The 17,255-nt window shown below is 35.2% G+C and overlaps 2 protein-coding genes across 3 annotated transcripts in view; one reads left to right on the forward strand and one right to left on the reverse strand.

The window, feature by feature from the left end:
* The first annotated feature begins 124 nt into the window (after window positions 1-124).
* LOC104899525 (ER lumen protein-retaining receptor) lies at window positions 125-6,885 on the forward strand. The gene is made up of 6 exons (XM_010686730.4): window positions 125-539; window positions 1,979-2,244; window positions 2,363-2,478; window positions 4,269-4,342; window positions 6,378-6,441; window positions 6,522-6,885. The coding sequence occupies exons 1-6, from the start codon at window positions 449-451 to the stop codon at window positions 6,556-6,558; spliced, it is 648 nt and encodes a 215-aa protein (XP_010685032.1). The 5' UTR covers window positions 125-448; the 3' UTR covers window positions 6,559-6,885.
* An 844-nt stretch (window positions 6,886-7,729) lies between these two features.
* Window positions 7,730-17,255, reverse strand: part of LOC104899526 (small ubiquitin-related modifier 2) — a 40,992-nt gene continuing 31,466 nt past the window's right edge. The window contains exons 2-4 of one of the 2 annotated variants that reach the window (XM_057396089.1): window positions 11,135-11,293; window positions 8,511-8,660; window positions 7,730-8,129 (exon numbers count right to left, since the gene is read on the reverse strand). In XM_057396089.1, coding sequence (XP_057252072.1) covers window positions 8,070-8,129; window positions 8,511-8,660; window positions 11,135-11,236 — 312 coding nt within the window. In that variant the 5' untranslated portion in view covers window positions 11,237-11,293 and the 3' untranslated portion in view covers window positions 7,730-8,069. Of the gene's footprint in view, window positions 8,130-8,510; window positions 8,661-11,134; window positions 11,400-17,255 lie in introns of those variants that run through there. The other variant, XM_010686731.4, reaches the window with a different exon arrangement.

Raw genomic sequence — 17,255 nt, forward strand, 5'->3', positions numbered from 1 at the left:
CATACCAAAAAGTAACTAATAAAAGAATAGCATATATAATTCCTGTATAATTTTTTTAATAATCTAAATACATGAAGTGTTAATTAATCTCATTTTATAATGTTAAAACAGTCCCAGTCTCAGTTTATCAGACACGCAAAAATGTTGTTATAGTGTCTCTAGACTCTATTATCATCTAGTCTGAACAAACAAATTTGTCCTTTTCTCTCTCCTCCATCCCTCACATTCTCTCATTTGCTCATAAGCTAAAAAAACCAATCAATGGAATTGAAATAATTTCACATATATAGCACAGAGAAGAGGGAAACCCTACAATCAATTTCCAAACCTTCATATATCCCTTTAGATCTAAGCTTACAAAACCATAAATAACACTTACATTTTTGGTTCGATCTCTATATTATAGATATTTTAAAGGGTTTACTCTTGTTAATCGAATATATACAAGATGAATATATTCAGATTAGCTGGTGATATGACCCATTTGGCTAGTGTTCTTGTCTTGCTTCTCAAGATCCATACCATCAAATCATGTGCTGGTACTTTTTCTTCAATCCCTAATTTTTTTGTTCATATTGCACTCATTTTAATGTAGCTCAATAACTAGTAATTTCTGTGAAATTTTTTATTTTATGGGTACTTGTATATGCTTTGCACTTTTGTTATATTTGTTCATTGTTTTTGGGGTTAAGAATGGATTTCAGTAGCTTTTACGTTATGGGTAGTTGAAATGAGTGTAGATTTGTTGAAGTGTATGTGTATGTGTAACTTATTGAGGAAATATTGTGGTTATTGCTTTGAAATGGAAATGGTAATGTTGAATTTTAGCTGTTGAAAAAGGCCAAGAATTGCTGATATTTATTGACTGGTAATGCACCTTCCAACTTCCAACAGCTTTCTAATTATGGCTGGGTGATTGTGATTTTACAAAAAATTTGTGATTATTAAAAACTATGCTATTGATGGTTGTTACTTGACATGGTAAAATAAGCCTCACCTAGGCTCTGACTGAATCAAAATTCAGTGGGAGTTCCTTTCAGGAAAAAAAATAAAATAGTGGAAGTGTCTTGACTTTGGCGATTTGGTGCTACATGATATTATTTTCATGCTCAAACTTTTAGTGAGGTCTTAGTCGTGAACCTTAGGTACTTTTGCTTGATGCCTAGTAGTAATAGGTAGGAAACCGAAAAGGGACTGGTTGTGAAGGCTGATTAGTTGTAAATCTGTAGGTCCTTACGTTACTGAATATGGGTTCAGTTATCGCCTTTCTTTTGAAGGCTATGGTGATTCATGGTCATACCATGTTGATGTCTAGTGAAGCAGTTTGTTGAATATGACTTATGAAGTCAACAAACATAGTTACCTAACATCTGGTTCCACTTTCAGCTCTTAACATTTCTGAAAATCGGTATATTGAGGTAAATATCAGGCTTTTTGCACTTTCTCGAGGTCTAATCTGTTTTCAGCAAAAAATCTTTGTTATTGAGGAATATATGTTTGGTCATGTGTTAGCCAATCAACTAATATATGTTATCTAAGTCAAGTGGGCATTTGGTGATGTTCATGCTATTCTGCTGTTGTATGTACAGTGTAATAGTTTTCCCTATATCTAAAGCTCATCATGCACCTTTGTGGGAAAAGATCTTTCTGCTGTTAGTTAGATACTCCATTGAGATCACTGCCATCTATCATTTTGGTGCCTGTGGTGGCCCTCAGTCCCCTGACAACCTAGATGCAACTTATTCTACAGGTGCTGCTTAAATAGCTCAGTGTATATTCCCATATACCTCTGCATTCTCACATGAGGTGCATGAGATTCCCTTTCCTATGTATCCTTGTGTCTTAATTATATTGAAGGAATTAAGATGTTATTAGGTGTATACCTCCCTTGCCTTATTCTCTCTGCAAATTTCAATCCGACTGTTTTAAATCTAGTTGACATTGCAATTTAAGAATTATACTTCTTCGCTATGTCTAGGTGTTTCTTTGAAGACTCAAGAACTCTATGCTATTGTCTTTGCTACTCGCTACCTGGATATGTTTACGGACTTCATATCGCTGTATAACACTGTCATGAAGCTAATATTTCTCACCAGCTCCTTTTCAATTGTCTGGTACATGAGAAGGCACAAGATTGTCAGAAGGTCATATGACAAGGACCAAGATACCTTTAGACACTGGTTCCTTGTACTGCCTTGCTTAGCCTTGGCTTGCCTTCTCAATGAGAAATTTACTTTTAAAGAGGTGATGTTCTTATAGCCCTTGGCCATTGCTTATGCTTTATAGCTATTTGGTGGTATGCATGAGAAAGGTAGAAGCTGTTTCTTTCTTTTTTCTCACTAGTTCTGTTACATAATTTCAGGTCATGTGGACATTTTCCTTGTACTTGGAAGCAGTCGCCATCCTTCCCCAGTTGGTGCTGTTGCAGAGAACTAGAAACATTGACAACCTGACCGGACAATATATATTCCTTCTAGGGTATGCATCTGTTCATACTAGTGATGATACGTTACCCTTTTCCTTTAGCTTCCTACTGTTTTCCCCAAAAGTTAATGAATTGGGTGAGGTGTTGGGGGGGGGGGGAGCGGTGGTGATGCTTGATCTTGAGCAAATGAGTTTTCACAGTTTTTGATAGATGTTGGCTCTGATTTGCATGTGTTTTTAATGTCTTCAAAGGAAACTTGTATGTTTGCACCCTCAGTTGTGCGGGCATCAGATATCTGTAGAAAATTACTGCATGGAAAAGTGTACTATCAGTGACTGAACTAGATCTTTGTGCAGACTAAGTCTATGTACGCGTTTAATTGGGGTCATTCAGATTAGGAAAAGGTGATTGAGTGCTTTCTGTGTACCCAAATGACCTCCCTTCTCGGGGAAGTGTTTATGTGGGGTGCTTTAACAGAAAATCAAAATTTTGGAATTTAGGGGAGGAGGGGGTTGGTGGGGAGAGGGAAAGGATTAGTTCTAGATAGTTGTCATTGTTTTTGGAGGTAGTCAATGTAGCCACTAAATAAGGCTTGCTTTTTTAAACTAAGGACATAAGATAAGACACGTAATATATATAAAATAATTTGAATTCGCTTTTTAGAGAGGAGGACAGAGGTGAAGGAGGTGGGGGCAAGAGTGGTTGCGACTTGGGGGGAGTTGTGGTGAAGGAAGCAGGTTAAGGGTGGGTGTTAAGGGGAATGGTGGTGAAGGAAGCAGTTGGTTAAGGGTGGGTCTAGTTTCCATTTGAACCCATTACAAATGTCACTTGCTTTCTTGATGTCTTTTCCTCTCCTGTACAAGAACCAAGCTGTTCATAGGTTGACAGCCTTGTCTGTGTTTCCACCTTTTCCTCTCTCTAAGTAACATGAGGTTATAGTGAGAAGACATATATATAGGTAAAATAATTTCTGGGAACATTTGGGCTTCTCTATGGCTATGACAGAGACTTGAGAAAAGTGAAAAAGTGGAATATGTATTTAATGGTAATTTTTGTTGCTGTCGACATTAGTTAATCACTTAATTGGTGGGCGTTAAATGTAGCTAGTGGTCTTGCTGGAAGCTGGCTGGTTAGTGAATAGTGGTGACTTTAACCTTAGATGACTTGACAAATCCTTTTAATGACTGGTGGATTGGGGGGGGGGGATTTACCCTTTACCTATGTCTAATTATTTATTTAGGGATATCTTATTCTCTTTGGTACCTATGAATCCCGCTTGTGATTAGTGTGTCTTTTAACCTGGTTGTGGCTTTCTTGTTGTGGTTGAGTTTATTAGTAACTCATGGTAATTCCATATGAGCAAATGACATGGAGCAGTGGGTATTGTATTTGGCTAATGCTCTTTATAAGTTATGACAAAGTCAAACAAGATATGGGTTTGCAACTGGCTGGTTTAAGTTTGTAAATCAGTTATTATTAACTGAGCAACAGATTCTTTTTTTTTTTTTTTGAAAAGAATTGTTTTAGATGTGTATGCAGACTGAACTTGGAGCACCCTTTTAGAAAATGGAAGTGAAAATTATATATGAATGAGAATCTACTGAAAGGTGATTTGTTGGAAGGGTCTAATTATCTCAATCACAGACTTACAATTTTGTCTGCTTGATTGGTTGGACTGTGCTGCATATGAAAAGCTTATATCTTAATGAAATGTCTACAATTTGCACAAACCTCAAGGACTTTTCACTCAACTTCTTGTCGTCTTTTCACTGTCTTTGTCTCCTCTTCTTTTAAAACTCTTTGCTTTTAATCTGGTTTTAACCAATTACCATCTCTCTTGCAGGGCTTACCGTTCGTTGTACATCCTCAACTGGATTTATCGCTACTTCACTGAGCCTCACTATGTCCACTGGATACGTATGCTTTCTTTTTCTACTGCCCCCATCGCACTGGTTGATTTATGCTTTTACTGAATATAATCGTGTTCGATTTACTTATAAGAGTACTTCAGCATGATTTTTTTTGTAGCACATACTCTGTTAGCTGTATCTGTCAGACCTTGCACATTTCTACTTTCCCCCGGCTCGATAAACAATTTTTTTCTTCTGTAATCTTATGTTTAATTAATGCTTTTGACTTGTGAGCTTTACTTTGACCTGGATTGGACATAATATTAATATTAAACATGTTGCGGGACAAACTTTAACTTAATTTTCTAATCCTTCTTTTGCATTCAACCTTTTGAATCTGCTTCTCTAGCAGCGTATCGCATACAACCCGCTCCTCTGATGTGGGTGTTTGACCTTTGGTTTGCACATTTATTAGGGTCTTTCATTTTTATATAATGGGAAATAGGTATACTTCTCTGTATTATGCTGTAAGGTTTTGCTGAATTTCCTTATACTCCCTCCGTCTCTCAATGCAATTCTCATTTCTTTTGGGAGCATAGTTTTAGGAATATGGTTTGGCTGGGTTTTGACTCACATTATACTTAAAATTAAAATTGGAAGAGTTGGTTACTTTGTGATGTCACCAGAAATAATGAGAGAGAGAATAGAACAATATGTAAAAGGAAAATAATATTTTTAATTAAGTGAACCGAGTCAAAATAAGGAAATGGATGATATATTTGGGACAGACATATACGGATAATGGAAAATGTATCATTGTCTGTGGTCTATGGAAAAGTGGTGAAGAGTATCCAGCATTCCAGCTGCTATTGCCCTTTGCTAGGTAAGGTTCTGATCTATTTCATGTTCAAACCCTTTTGGGTCATGTAATGATCTCAGCATTGCGTCTCTGTAGACCTTGTTATGGATAGCATAGTCCAATGGGCATATGGATAAAAGGGCTTTCATGGAGAGGGTCTTAACCTTTAGTGGGCATGGTCAACATATGGCCACAATTTCAGGCTTATAATTTTTCAAAAGTCAAAGGTATGAGGACAGCTGACCAATTTGGTAAAGAAAAACCTTGTGTGTCACTTTGGTAATAAAAAACTGCCCAAGCGACATTTAAGCCAAAAAAATGTCCGAAAATCCAATTGTCAAAGCAACGCGTGAAAGTATGAAAGCTTGATGTTTATCTTTATGTTCTTATTTTTCCACCCTTGTTTCTTCCCATTAGATTTCTTAATAAAGTATCTCAGCCACCTTGTTAGTTATTACCCCCTTTTTTTTTGTCTTCCTCCATTAGCACCTTCTTCTCTTCCCCTTTACTCTACTGCTCTTCTTAAAAAGCTAGGAAACCTAGGATTTTACAAATTTGTCTTCTCTGAAAGAGCCTAATTTGATTATGGCTTCATCGAGTACTACTGCATAGGTGTTAGTATTAATAGAGTTAAGAGAAAATGAAGTAACATAAAGTGGAAGGCATGTCAGTATTGGAGAGAGAGAAACGGAGTAAGATAGAAAGGGTGGTGAGAGATTTTATTAAGAAATTCTATGAGAGAAAATAGGAGGAAAATAAGAAACCAAGGAGAAAAATAAAAAAAAATTGTACAGTGCATCTGACGGATAGCTTTGATCGGCTTTTGGGACAATTTTTGGCTTAACAGTCTTATGTGTAGTTTCTATTTCCCAGATGTTGCCGGACTTTTTTTTTTTTTTTTTACCAAATTGTCGCACAAGGTTATACTTTTTTTACCAAATTGGTCAATTGGCCAAAGATATGGTAAGAAAAGTATGGTTCAGTTTTATGCATGCTAACTGTTCTTTCTCTCTCTACTCCTTTATTGTCTTGCCTGTTATCGACCTGCAACCCACATGGCCTGTCCCGTTTTGTCTCATTAAAAAGGTAACCGTCATTGAAACACACTGGATAACGGGGCATATCTGCGTCTTCAATCTATCAACATTCTATGTTTCTGCAATTTTCTCATAACTGTAAAGGGAAGATATGCATCCTTGTTTTCTTCCATGCGTTGATTATTGTTATTTTCCTAATTTTGCAGCATGGTTAGCTGGAACTATTCAGACATTGCTGTATGCTGACTTCTTTTATTATTACTTCCAAAGGTAAAATGCTCGTTTATTGCACGTATTTTTCCTAGCTCTTTTTGTTAATGTTATTTGACAATATAGTTTCTCCATTGCAGCTGGAAAAACAACAGAAAGCTCCAGTTACCTGCTTAAGCTCTTCAGTAGCTCGTCTGGGATGTTGTTCGTCGTGGTACTTAAAAAAAAAAGGCTGACAATTCATGCAATTCCCGTGATGTGTGATTTATGAACATGGTTATCAGTTTAGCCTAGCTTTATTTTTCACCATATCTGGTTATCACCCTGAATTTATTGGGTTTTTGCTACTCTCAGAACATCTGTATACACTCAGAATCTTAGATTTATTTTCTGTCAAGAAAGTTCATTTTTTTCTCTCTAATAGCGACACTGACTGAACCTTAAAGAATCCATGAAATGTTTTATCTGGAGATTACTTGTATATACTCTGCCCAGTTTCTCATCTGTCTATTGGAGTCTGGAGAAATCTTCCTCTGTTCGATGTCTCGTACAGTTATTTATGTTGAGTGACTGATTTTGTACAATCTCATCTTGGGAGATTTCTGTGGTGAAGGCTAATTGTTCATTTAGTAATCAACTTTAAAACATTTGATACCCAAAATCGTGGCGTTCTTAAGATAAGATGGTGGATCTAGTCAGAAAATTGAAAAAAAAGGCTCGCAAAGGTAATTAAAGATCACTTGTCAGTATCCAATTCTGTGTTAAGCCAAACACGTTAGTTGCTTTTTACACTTGAACGAATTCTAAGTTCCCAAAATCAACAGTATGAGGGGAACTTTTATTTGAATTGGGACCCATCTTCTAACAAGTACTCTATTCGTTTCCAAATACTTCCTTCATATTTTTAGTTGTATCATTTCATTTTGGGTATTATATATTGACCAACTTGGAAGTAAATTTTCTTGCCATTATATAAGAAAAAACATACTCAAGTGGAATAGTAACATGCCTTCTAAATAAGCGCTTGAGTGACTGATTTTGTACAATCTCATAATTGATGATTAAAATTTGACCTCAAATCTTGTATGTGCCTTTTAGAATTATAAGTATTAAATTGATTCCAACGTGTATCTGAGATTTTAATTTTTCATATATTTTTGATATGTAACTTGAAGCTATAAATGGTGAAATGTGTGCACTACAAAGTACAAACCATGAAAAGCCATTGCCAAAAAATAAAAAGAAACCATGAATAGTAGTCTGCCTTCTGAGTTCTGAGAGGCAATGCACACACAATGAGTGTATCAAACTTCTGAGGTGCTCCATGCTTGAATGACTCCCATAAACGTCAAGCTTGACATACTTAAAATGTCATATAACCATTATACTGTAATTCAGAATCCATTGTACGAGAAATACAGTGAATTCGACTTAACTACCAAGTACTCTGGATAAAAAAAAGTTATTAACAACCTAACAGGGTCTGAAGTAACAGCGACCTTTAACTTCTTCAGTCCAAAAAGTGCATATCCTGTAAAAATGGAAACAAGGCAGTGATCACTGTTGTCTATATGCTCAGTCACAGACTCACAGCAAAACAGAAGTTGGCAGCTGACCCAATTTTCCCTGGAACAAGCTAATAATACTATACTAATGATAATAGATCCATCATCGGCAATGCAGCTCAGCTAATAACCACCAGTCTGGTGCAACATTGCGTCAATTTCATCACCATCTTCCATCTCCAGCTGAAACAATCAGCAACAGAAAGTAGAAAACAAATGAAAATAAATAACACAAGGTTTCCACAAAGATAAAAGTTACAAATTGCCTATCAGGCCCACTACTATCACACCGAGAACAAATCGTTTTCATTGAAGCATCCAGATATACAAGCCCCCTACTACAAATTTAGATTCCTCTTGTCCAACTTTACTTTTAGGGAAGTGCATCTTTCATGTAACTTTCACCTTAATCCCAAATTTTCGTAAGGTTTTAGAAAACGAATTTGCAATCACAGGTTGCGAAGGTAACCCCTTTAGGCTCCTATGATGATATGCAGTTCCAAAGAGAAAATGGTAAGAAAAATAAACAAAAACCAAGTATATTGAAAAAAAAAAAGCATTCACCGCTTCAGGAGTCTGATCTCCTTGAAGTCGCCGACCATCAAACAAGAAAGCTATGGATTGCATGTCCACAGATTGCCGGTCACAGTAAGCATTCATAAGCTTCTTCAAAGGTGTGGTACGTTTGGTCCTAAAGAATACCTCACTCCCATCCTTCAAGGGCAAAAGAAAACATGTTAATTAAGCCAAAAGAAACAGACCACAATAACAATAGAAAAGGAAACTAGATCACTTTGCACACTAACACAACAAATATATCCACAGCATACAAAGATTTTGACTGTGTAGTGTTATTACGATTTAAAAGTATTCTTAATCTGTCCATCCCGTCCGTAGACCGCAGTCCAAGTTCCATTACTTTTCTTTGTAGAGCGCTCTATCCAGGCAGAAAGCTGCATCAATCCTCTTTCTCCTATCCCCTTTATTCTACCCAGCCAACTACATTTCGTACACCATGCATAATTTCCGAAGCAACCAATTGGCAAAAGTACTTCCCATAGCCAAATACAAATGACTTGCTCTTTTGCTGTTTCTTCAGAAATCTATAGAGGCACAATATGCTCTCTCCTCAGCTTTCTTCCCTTCCTCCCTCCACAATTCAATTTTGTTCATGGTTACAATGTCAACTGCCAAACTACATTGATATTTAGATACTTTAGAACTCCTGGTTCAATACTAAAGCACCCATATTGAAGAGTTGCACTAAGTTCCGTCTTCTAACACCTTCACAGTGACAAACCCTAATCGAATTTGCGAGGTTATATAAATTTTTTACAGATCAGAGTGTGGGAGAAACAAAACACAAGGGAAGGAGGAAAAAGCAGCAAGAGAGGCAAGATCAAAGAGGAAGGTTGGAATAACTGGAGCTAACTTTTGACAAGCTCTGTTCTCTTTAACCAGATTGCGAATGCCAGGAACTGTCAATTTAGAAAGTGAAAAACTAGGGTAAAATTCTATTATTAGCTAATATAGCAAATCTTAGCTAAATATATAATTGGATATTCAAATTTTCTACAATATATCATTACCTAATTTAAAGATGGGGTCAAAATTCTAATGATAAATTAAAGTAAATAAGCAACAACAAAGTAACTTGACACAATGAGAAAAATGGTTATTTAATTTTCATTACAATTTCTAAGCACTTTACATTCGTTTGTACAACAATGATTATAAATCACACTTCTAAAATTATATTTAGATTAAATTTATTAAGAACAAACCCAAATAATCGACGCACGCCTCGCGTGCATAGAAGGCTAGTACTCTCTAGAGCAGCCTATTTGGTAATAAATCCTCATCCACCACTAGCCTAACGCAAAAACATAGTAATGTATTAATTTTGAGAACATACCAAGCCAGGAACAGGCGAACAGCCACATTAAGCTTATACTCAATAGTCAATACTACATGTGAGATTTTCTCGACAAGAACCACTGTAATAACTTTTTACCATTAAACTCAGTCACTGAAAGATGTTTAACTCAAAGCTACCCTCAAAGGCTCACTTCTCATAAAGATATTATTGAATTCGTAAGTGTTAGTGACACTCGAATAGTTCCATGAAAGAAGTAATTATTACTAATAATGGTCAAATTGCAAAAAATAATCAATATTGAACTGCTAAAACATCATAAATTAACTCATCTTATTGTCACACCAAAAAAGTATGCTCTAAAAATGCTAAATAAGTCGAAAAAAAACGAAAGGAAGACATCAATGTTTTGATTTGTCACACATCTACTGAGTTTGACAAAAAACTCATTCGCTGAATATTACACATAATCAAATCTCAATCTAAAGTAGTTCAACTGATAACTATAGACGAATGCCTATGGAATTCTACGCAGTTCAAAATAAGTAAATACTCCTAGATTCTGCTCAGCGATTTGATTAATTGAAGCTCTAAATTAAATCAAAGAACCACATATAACCATTTTAAGAAAACAAAATCAAAGCAATTCAGACAAAATTACATAAATTCATAATTCAAAATCCGAGTAAATTGTTTAGCATGCATAATCAACAAACTTACACTTTTCACGCATGCCAATGTAAAACTTTGAAGACATATATCTTTAGTTTTGTATTTGTAAAAATTATAAAAAGTACATATTAATAAAATACATACTAAGACGAATCTAACAAGATCCCACATGAGTATATTTTTATTCACGTATAAATCACAAACGAGAGTCAAAGTGTAATTTGTGAATAGTGTAAAATGTCAAAGTGTGTAGATTAATATGAAATGGAGGGAGTAGCAAAACAATAAAATCGCCTGATCATTCAAAACAGAGGATTCTATATCCTTTCCTCGTGTTACAAATTCAACAAAAACAAAAAACTCATGATTTCATTCAAATCATCCAAAACAGCAAAAACAACACCACCATTTCTCTTTTGTCCATTGCACCAGAAAATCATAAAATAAATTAACAGAATCGCAAAAAACACCATTTCTCTTTTGTCCATTGCACCAGAAAATCATAAAATAAATTAACAGAATCGCAAAAAGCACACGATATTCGCGTAAAAGAAAAAGTTGCAAAAATTCATCACACAATAAAACAGAACACAAGGAATTCCTCCATTACAAAGAAAATAATGAAAAAAATCCTCCATACCTGACCCTTGACCTTCAAATTGAGATGAGTAATTTGATCTGGCTTCTTATCCTCCGTAGAAGCGTTGGTTCCTTCATTGTTGGTGTCAGTTGCTCCTGTCATCGTAATTTCTTCGCTTTGAAACTTGAAATTTCAGTCAGTTTCTCTCTCCTAGGGTTTTTTTTTTTTGTTTCAGACGATCACGAAATTTGCAGAAGGAGCAAGTAAGCGAAAGAGTTCCCTCCTTTTTTATACCCTTTCCTAAACCCACGAAATTCCTTTCCCCAATTATGAAAAGACGAAAATAGTTCACTCGCGGGATTAGACTTGAATGGGACTATCGTAGTTTATTGTACCCAGATTTTGTCACGTGCACTGCTGAGTGAGAGAGTGTGGGGTGTAACCGTGTAAGTAAGTAACCGTGTAACTTGAGGGACCTTGGATGGACCAGGCTAATTGTACCCCTCGGTGTATGATAAAAATTGTATCCAAGTTGTGTCTGTAAAAAATTTATTCGCTCTGTATTGTATTCCTTTTGTATGTTTTTTCAGTTACTTTCTTATAATGGCGGATCAAGAATTTTCAAATCGTAGGTACTGTGATTACTTAAATAAACTTTGGTCTCGATATTTAACTTCATATATGATATATGTTACAATCAAAAATATTGTTCAATATTTAATGTTATAAATTTCAAAATATGAAAATAAATACTTCTTCCGTTTCTTTTTAGATGTTACACTTTTAAAATCACGGACTCCTAGACAATTTTTGGAGAGGAGAGAGATAGAGAAAGAAAAAAAAGAGTCCCCTGTGATAGGAGAGAGATAGAGAGAAATTATTACCCAAAATGAAAGTGTAACATCTAATTTGAAACTTCTTAAGATAGAAAGTGTAACATCTAATTTGGAACGGATGAAGTAAGTAAATTACACAAATTGTCGAAGATCGAGTTTGTTGTCCCTTTAATTTTTTGATCCATAGTATATATCATTTTCTATACCCAAAAAAAAAATAAACTAGCTCTGTTTGGCAATATTAACACTATCGTTTTATCACCTAAAATATATTAACACCTTATCACTTAAGGTAATTAAAATACTTCTCCAAAAAGAACCACTAATCATTATCTAATAAATAGTCCATTTGAAATCAAATTAATAACCAATAATAAGTAGTCCATTTGAAGTCAGATTAATAACCCAAGAAAGTATCAGGGATTTGATGATCTAACTGGATAGTAATTCTATCCTTTTGCATTTGTGGGTGATGAATCATGATGAGCTAAGTGCTCGTTTGGTTGAATGTAGGAAGTATGAATCCCTTGGAAGTTTATTTTCCCATGTAATTGTATTTCCTAGGATTTGCAAAATATTGTTTGGTGATTAATGGAAAATAAAAATTCCTATGGGAATTTCCACTTATCAAGGTACCCTAGATAATTTTATTCCTCCATTTTGTGGAAAGTGAAACTTCCTAAACCAAACAACATCAAAAAATTCTAATTCCTAGGAATTTTAACTTTCCATATTAAACAATGTCAACCAAACAAGTTCTAAGATCATTAAACAAGATAAATTTATTGGCTTTACCTATATCTACGTGGCTTGCAATTACCTATATCTATGTGGCTTGCAATTACAGTGAAAATCCCCAATTCTTCTTTCTCTCTCTTCTTCCTCCCAGTTACAGCTTGCAATTACTCAAGGAGATGAGCATATCATCTTTCTCCTAGTTCCAGCTTCAGTTCTTTCTTAAGTCTTCTTGTTCGGGTTTTAATTTTCACAAAAAAGATCCGTCTGCATCCGCCTTTCTTATTTTCAGTTCTTTAGAGTTATATTAAAGTGAGAAATACTTTGGGTTTAAGGGGGTGTTTGGTATGGTTTTTTGATGGCTTGGAAACGGATTCACATAATCCTTTCCATTACAGTTTGTTTGGTTAGAGGACACCGGTAACAATTACCGTTACCTACGTGAAACGCTTTCCACCGAATTGTTTCCGGTCAAGAACCTACGGTAACAAAAACCGTTTCCGCTGCTCAAACAAAGCAACATCATCAACCTCGCTATCATCAATTCGACATCAACGATCATCATCAACCCCAATCAGAGGGTCTAATTTGTAGGGGTGTAAGTGGATTGGACTGGATTGGACTTTGCCAAATCCAAATCCAGTCCAAAGTTTTTTGGACTCGAGAAATTGAGTCCAAGTCCGATCCAAATATTTTTTGAGTCCAGTCCAATCCAGTCCGATAATTTTTTCTTGAGTCCAAATCCAGTCCAGTCCAGTCCGATTATTATATCTTTTTTCCGATTTAGATTCAATGATTCACAACGTTTTTTGAGATGATTGAGCATTTGACATCTGATTCAATTATCAATATCCAAAATTTAGATTGAAAGTTTAAATTAAAGTAAAATACTATGAATAAAAAGTTGAATTAGATGCTTACCTTGATCTAAGTTGAGAGGAAGCAGAGAGACTGAGAATTAATATGAGGGAGAAATAGAGAATGCGAGAGTCGAGACAGCGAGGTAGAAAGAAATGAAGAGTAAGAGGAAGTGAATAGTAAGGACTAAGGAGTGAAGTGAGATAGAATTAGTCGACTAGCCTACTACTGCAATATTGCTAGTATAATTTACTTATTTAACAAATGGAGTTAAGTGCAATAGTCTGGCGCCAAGTAAAATTGTCTGGCGCCAGTTGAAATATTTAGAGAGGGAAGGTTGAAAATTCCAAAATTTTAAAAATAGTATCAATTTTTTTAATATATACATTATATATGTATTAAATATATTATATATAAAAATATTTTTGGACTGGACTGGACTTATTGGACTCCAAAGGGACGAGTCCAAATCCAGTCCAAAAATATTTGGACTCGAAAATTTGAGTCCGAGTCCAGTCCGAAAAATTTTCAGTCCAGTCCAGTCCGACAAGTTTGGACTGGACTGGATTGGACTCTGGACTTTTCGTAGTCCGCTTACACCCCTACTAATTTGCATCATCAACTCTCATTATCAATCACGAATTCACGATGATTAGATTATTGTGATGATTCTAAATCGATGTTCATAATGATGAGCCGTGATTTGGCGATGATGATTGAAGATGATGATGTGAAGATGATAATGAGTGAAGATATGCGATGATGATAAACAAAACAAAAGAGATTTTGCTTGCTTGTACTCGAGGAAATGTGAGAGAGAGGAGAGAGAATGAAGAAGTCCACACTCCCACTATATATTTATATTTTTTCTTTTTTTAATTATATATATATATATATATATATATATATATATATATATATATATATATATAATTGATGTTTTCATTCCATACCATTATTAATCATACCAAACAAAAAGAAACGTAATAAATTTTAATTGTTTCCATTCCATTATTATACCAAACAACTAATAAAAGTAACACTTATTGTTACCCTTTCCCCATCTTATCAAAATCCATTCCATTTCGTTTACGCTAATCATACCAAACGCCCCCTAAAAGGATTGGACGCGAGGAAGCAATAGGGTGAAGTTTCCATGGGAAAATTTCTCCTCCTGATACAAGTATGAAGAACTGAATATGAGAAAATAAATGAAAAAAATTAATGTTAGCTTAATGAAGGGGTACAATATAGAATAAATAAATAAAAGTATACAACATGGAATACTAAAACATTAGGCCTTAAGGGTACAACTTAGAAAACTCCAAAACACATAGGGGTATCTTATAGAAAAACCCTTTTTTTTTTGGCAGGCATAAGATGTTGGGTTGGCTCTATCTCACAGAACCATTTTAGGCCTAACTGGACCACTCTTGATCCCCCTCCCCTCTTATCCCCTTTGTAGTCCCCAGGATTTCGACCCTTTGTCTCCACGGTGCGTAGAAGATTAAATTTATATTATAGGTGTAATAAATTACACTCAAAGTTATTTCTTTGTTCATTGCTCATCTGCAGAGTTTCGAATGAGCAAAAAGTTAGTAATGAGCAAAGTTTTGGATATATGGTAAGCCCAAGTATATCACATACATTTTGGAGAAAGATTCACAAGGAATACAATCAGACTTTGAGATTTTTGGTTTAGAGCATCTTGATTAAAGATATTGTAATACTCTCATAATTGCTTTAAAGGGATTTATCAGGCTACTCATCATTTTAACAAGATGCATCTTTTTTTTAAAAAGCTCATTTTCTTAGTTACCTCACAGTTAAACATGCTTGGCTGGGAGTAGTATAGGGATGAGTGACCTTATGAGAAGTTTCTCAAGCTGCACATGAGCTAAGACAAAAGGCGTCGAAAGAACTTGTGTTGCTTATTGAGGACATTTGTTGGCTCCGGATGCGCATTGGTGACAATACACTTGACTTTGTATGGGCGGGTGTTACAAATAGTATCAGATCAACCTTGCGACTATAGTTGGCAAAATAAATTCGTACCCGTTGACCCGACTCGAAATACCCGACATGGACCCATTTTCCACCTACAAATAATGATCCAAAATAGAACCGAAATCCGAAATAACTCAGCTCGACCCAAAAGTAAAATAGACCTGAATACGACCTGAACCTGAATCCACCCGACTCAGAAGTGACCTGATCCGAAATTGACCCAATAATGATGACTCGAATTCGCACCCGACCCGAAAAGTTGTCATATTAGTTACTTTTAAAACAATTTTAAGGAAAAAATTATCATCAAATAATATACACTCCCTTTGCCCCATAATATTCTTTACACTTTTCTTTATTATCTGTCCAAAGATACCTTTACACTTCTATTTTGGGATATGACCCACAATTATTTTAATCATTCCACCTTTTAACTATTGGCTCACTCTCTCTCCTCCAAATAAAATAATACAACTTTTATTACCTACTAACTCTAACCTTGTCCCACATTCTTTCTTCTTAAAATAAAATAATACTACTTTTATTAACTACTAACGCATGTGACATCTACTTTTCAATAAAATAACAATTGATAACCAAATAACAATTTATCACCTAAAACGACGTGCCTTGATAAGTGTCAAGAGTATTCTGCGACCGCATGCTGATCGTGTGGATAATTAATCCAAGGTTAGTTGCCAAATGGAGGAGAATTCTGGGGATACATTACCGACTGCGGTCGAATATATGCATGTGAAGAGTTTCCAGCTTGAGGGGACCCACATGTCGGTGTGGCCAAATATGTGAAGTCCTCAGACGCAATGAGGGCATTATTATCCTCAAGTGAGGGTGTATATAATACCCTCATGCTTGCTTTAAAGGGATTTATTAGGCTACAAATTCAACAAGATGCATCTTTTTTTTGGTGATAATAGAATTGGTTCTGTATGGGTTGGGTGTTACATATATAATATTTGAATTAATTGATAAAGAGAAAACTTTATAGGACTGTTTTTATGTAAGTTACTTAATATTTCTTTCTTAGGGTATGTCTGGATTGGAGGTGACGGATTAAAAGAGTAATTAAAGTCAAATCACCTTAATAAAGGGAAATTGAAGATGAATTGAGATGGTTGTAAGGGAGATGTAGTATTTATTTGATGCAAAGGGAGGGAAAAACAAGCTATTACCCCCCCCCCCCCCCCCAAATGAAGGTAACAATTATCTTAAGAGGGTGGTGAGTAACTATTACGCTAGAGGGATGGTGTGTAACTATTACCGTCATAATGAGGGTAACAATTTCCTCATTCATTCCCTTTTCTTACATTAGTTTATCCTCTTTATCACCAATTCTTCCCCTTCATAATCACCTCTAAGGGCCTGTTCTCCCCAACTTATTTTCAGTTCAATTCAGTCTAGTTTAATTGCAATCAGTTCAGTTCAATTCAGTTGAGTTTAGTTCAACTCCAATTATAATTTCTATTAGTTATAATTTAATTCAGTTCAGTTCAATTCAGTTCAGTTGCAACCAGTTTAATATAATTGAATTCAGTTTAGTTTAGTTGTTTCATGTCGATGAGAACAAGCCCTAAGACTCTAACAACCTTAATTTGACTTCTATTAACCCCTAACATATACATTATCTTCAATTCTTGGATGCATTTAGAAGGTTGAAGCTTTCAACGGTGAGTAGAGTCAAAAAAAATGATGAAGGAATTATGTGAATAGATTTTCCTTGGATAAGA

This window comes from Beta vulgaris, chromosome 7 (assembly GCF_026745355.1).
Source record: "Beta vulgaris subsp. vulgaris cultivar EL10 chromosome 7, EL10.2, whole genome shotgun sequence".
Lineage (NCBI taxonomy): Eukaryota > Viridiplantae > Streptophyta > Magnoliopsida > Caryophyllales > Amaranthaceae > Beta > Beta vulgaris.

Coding starts and splice junctions, on each gene's coding strand:
- LOC104899525 (XM_010686730.4), top strand. CDS start 449: ATGAATATATTCAGATTAGCTGGTGATATGACCCATTTGGCTAGTGTT. Junction 2,245..2,362: donor AGAAATTTACTTTTAAAGAG/GTGATGTTCTTA, acceptor ACATAATTTCAG/GTCATGTGGACATTTTCCTT. Junction 2,479..4,268: donor CAATATATATTCCTTCTAGG/GTATGCATCTGT, acceptor TCTCTCTTGCAG/GGCTTACCGTTCGTTGTACA.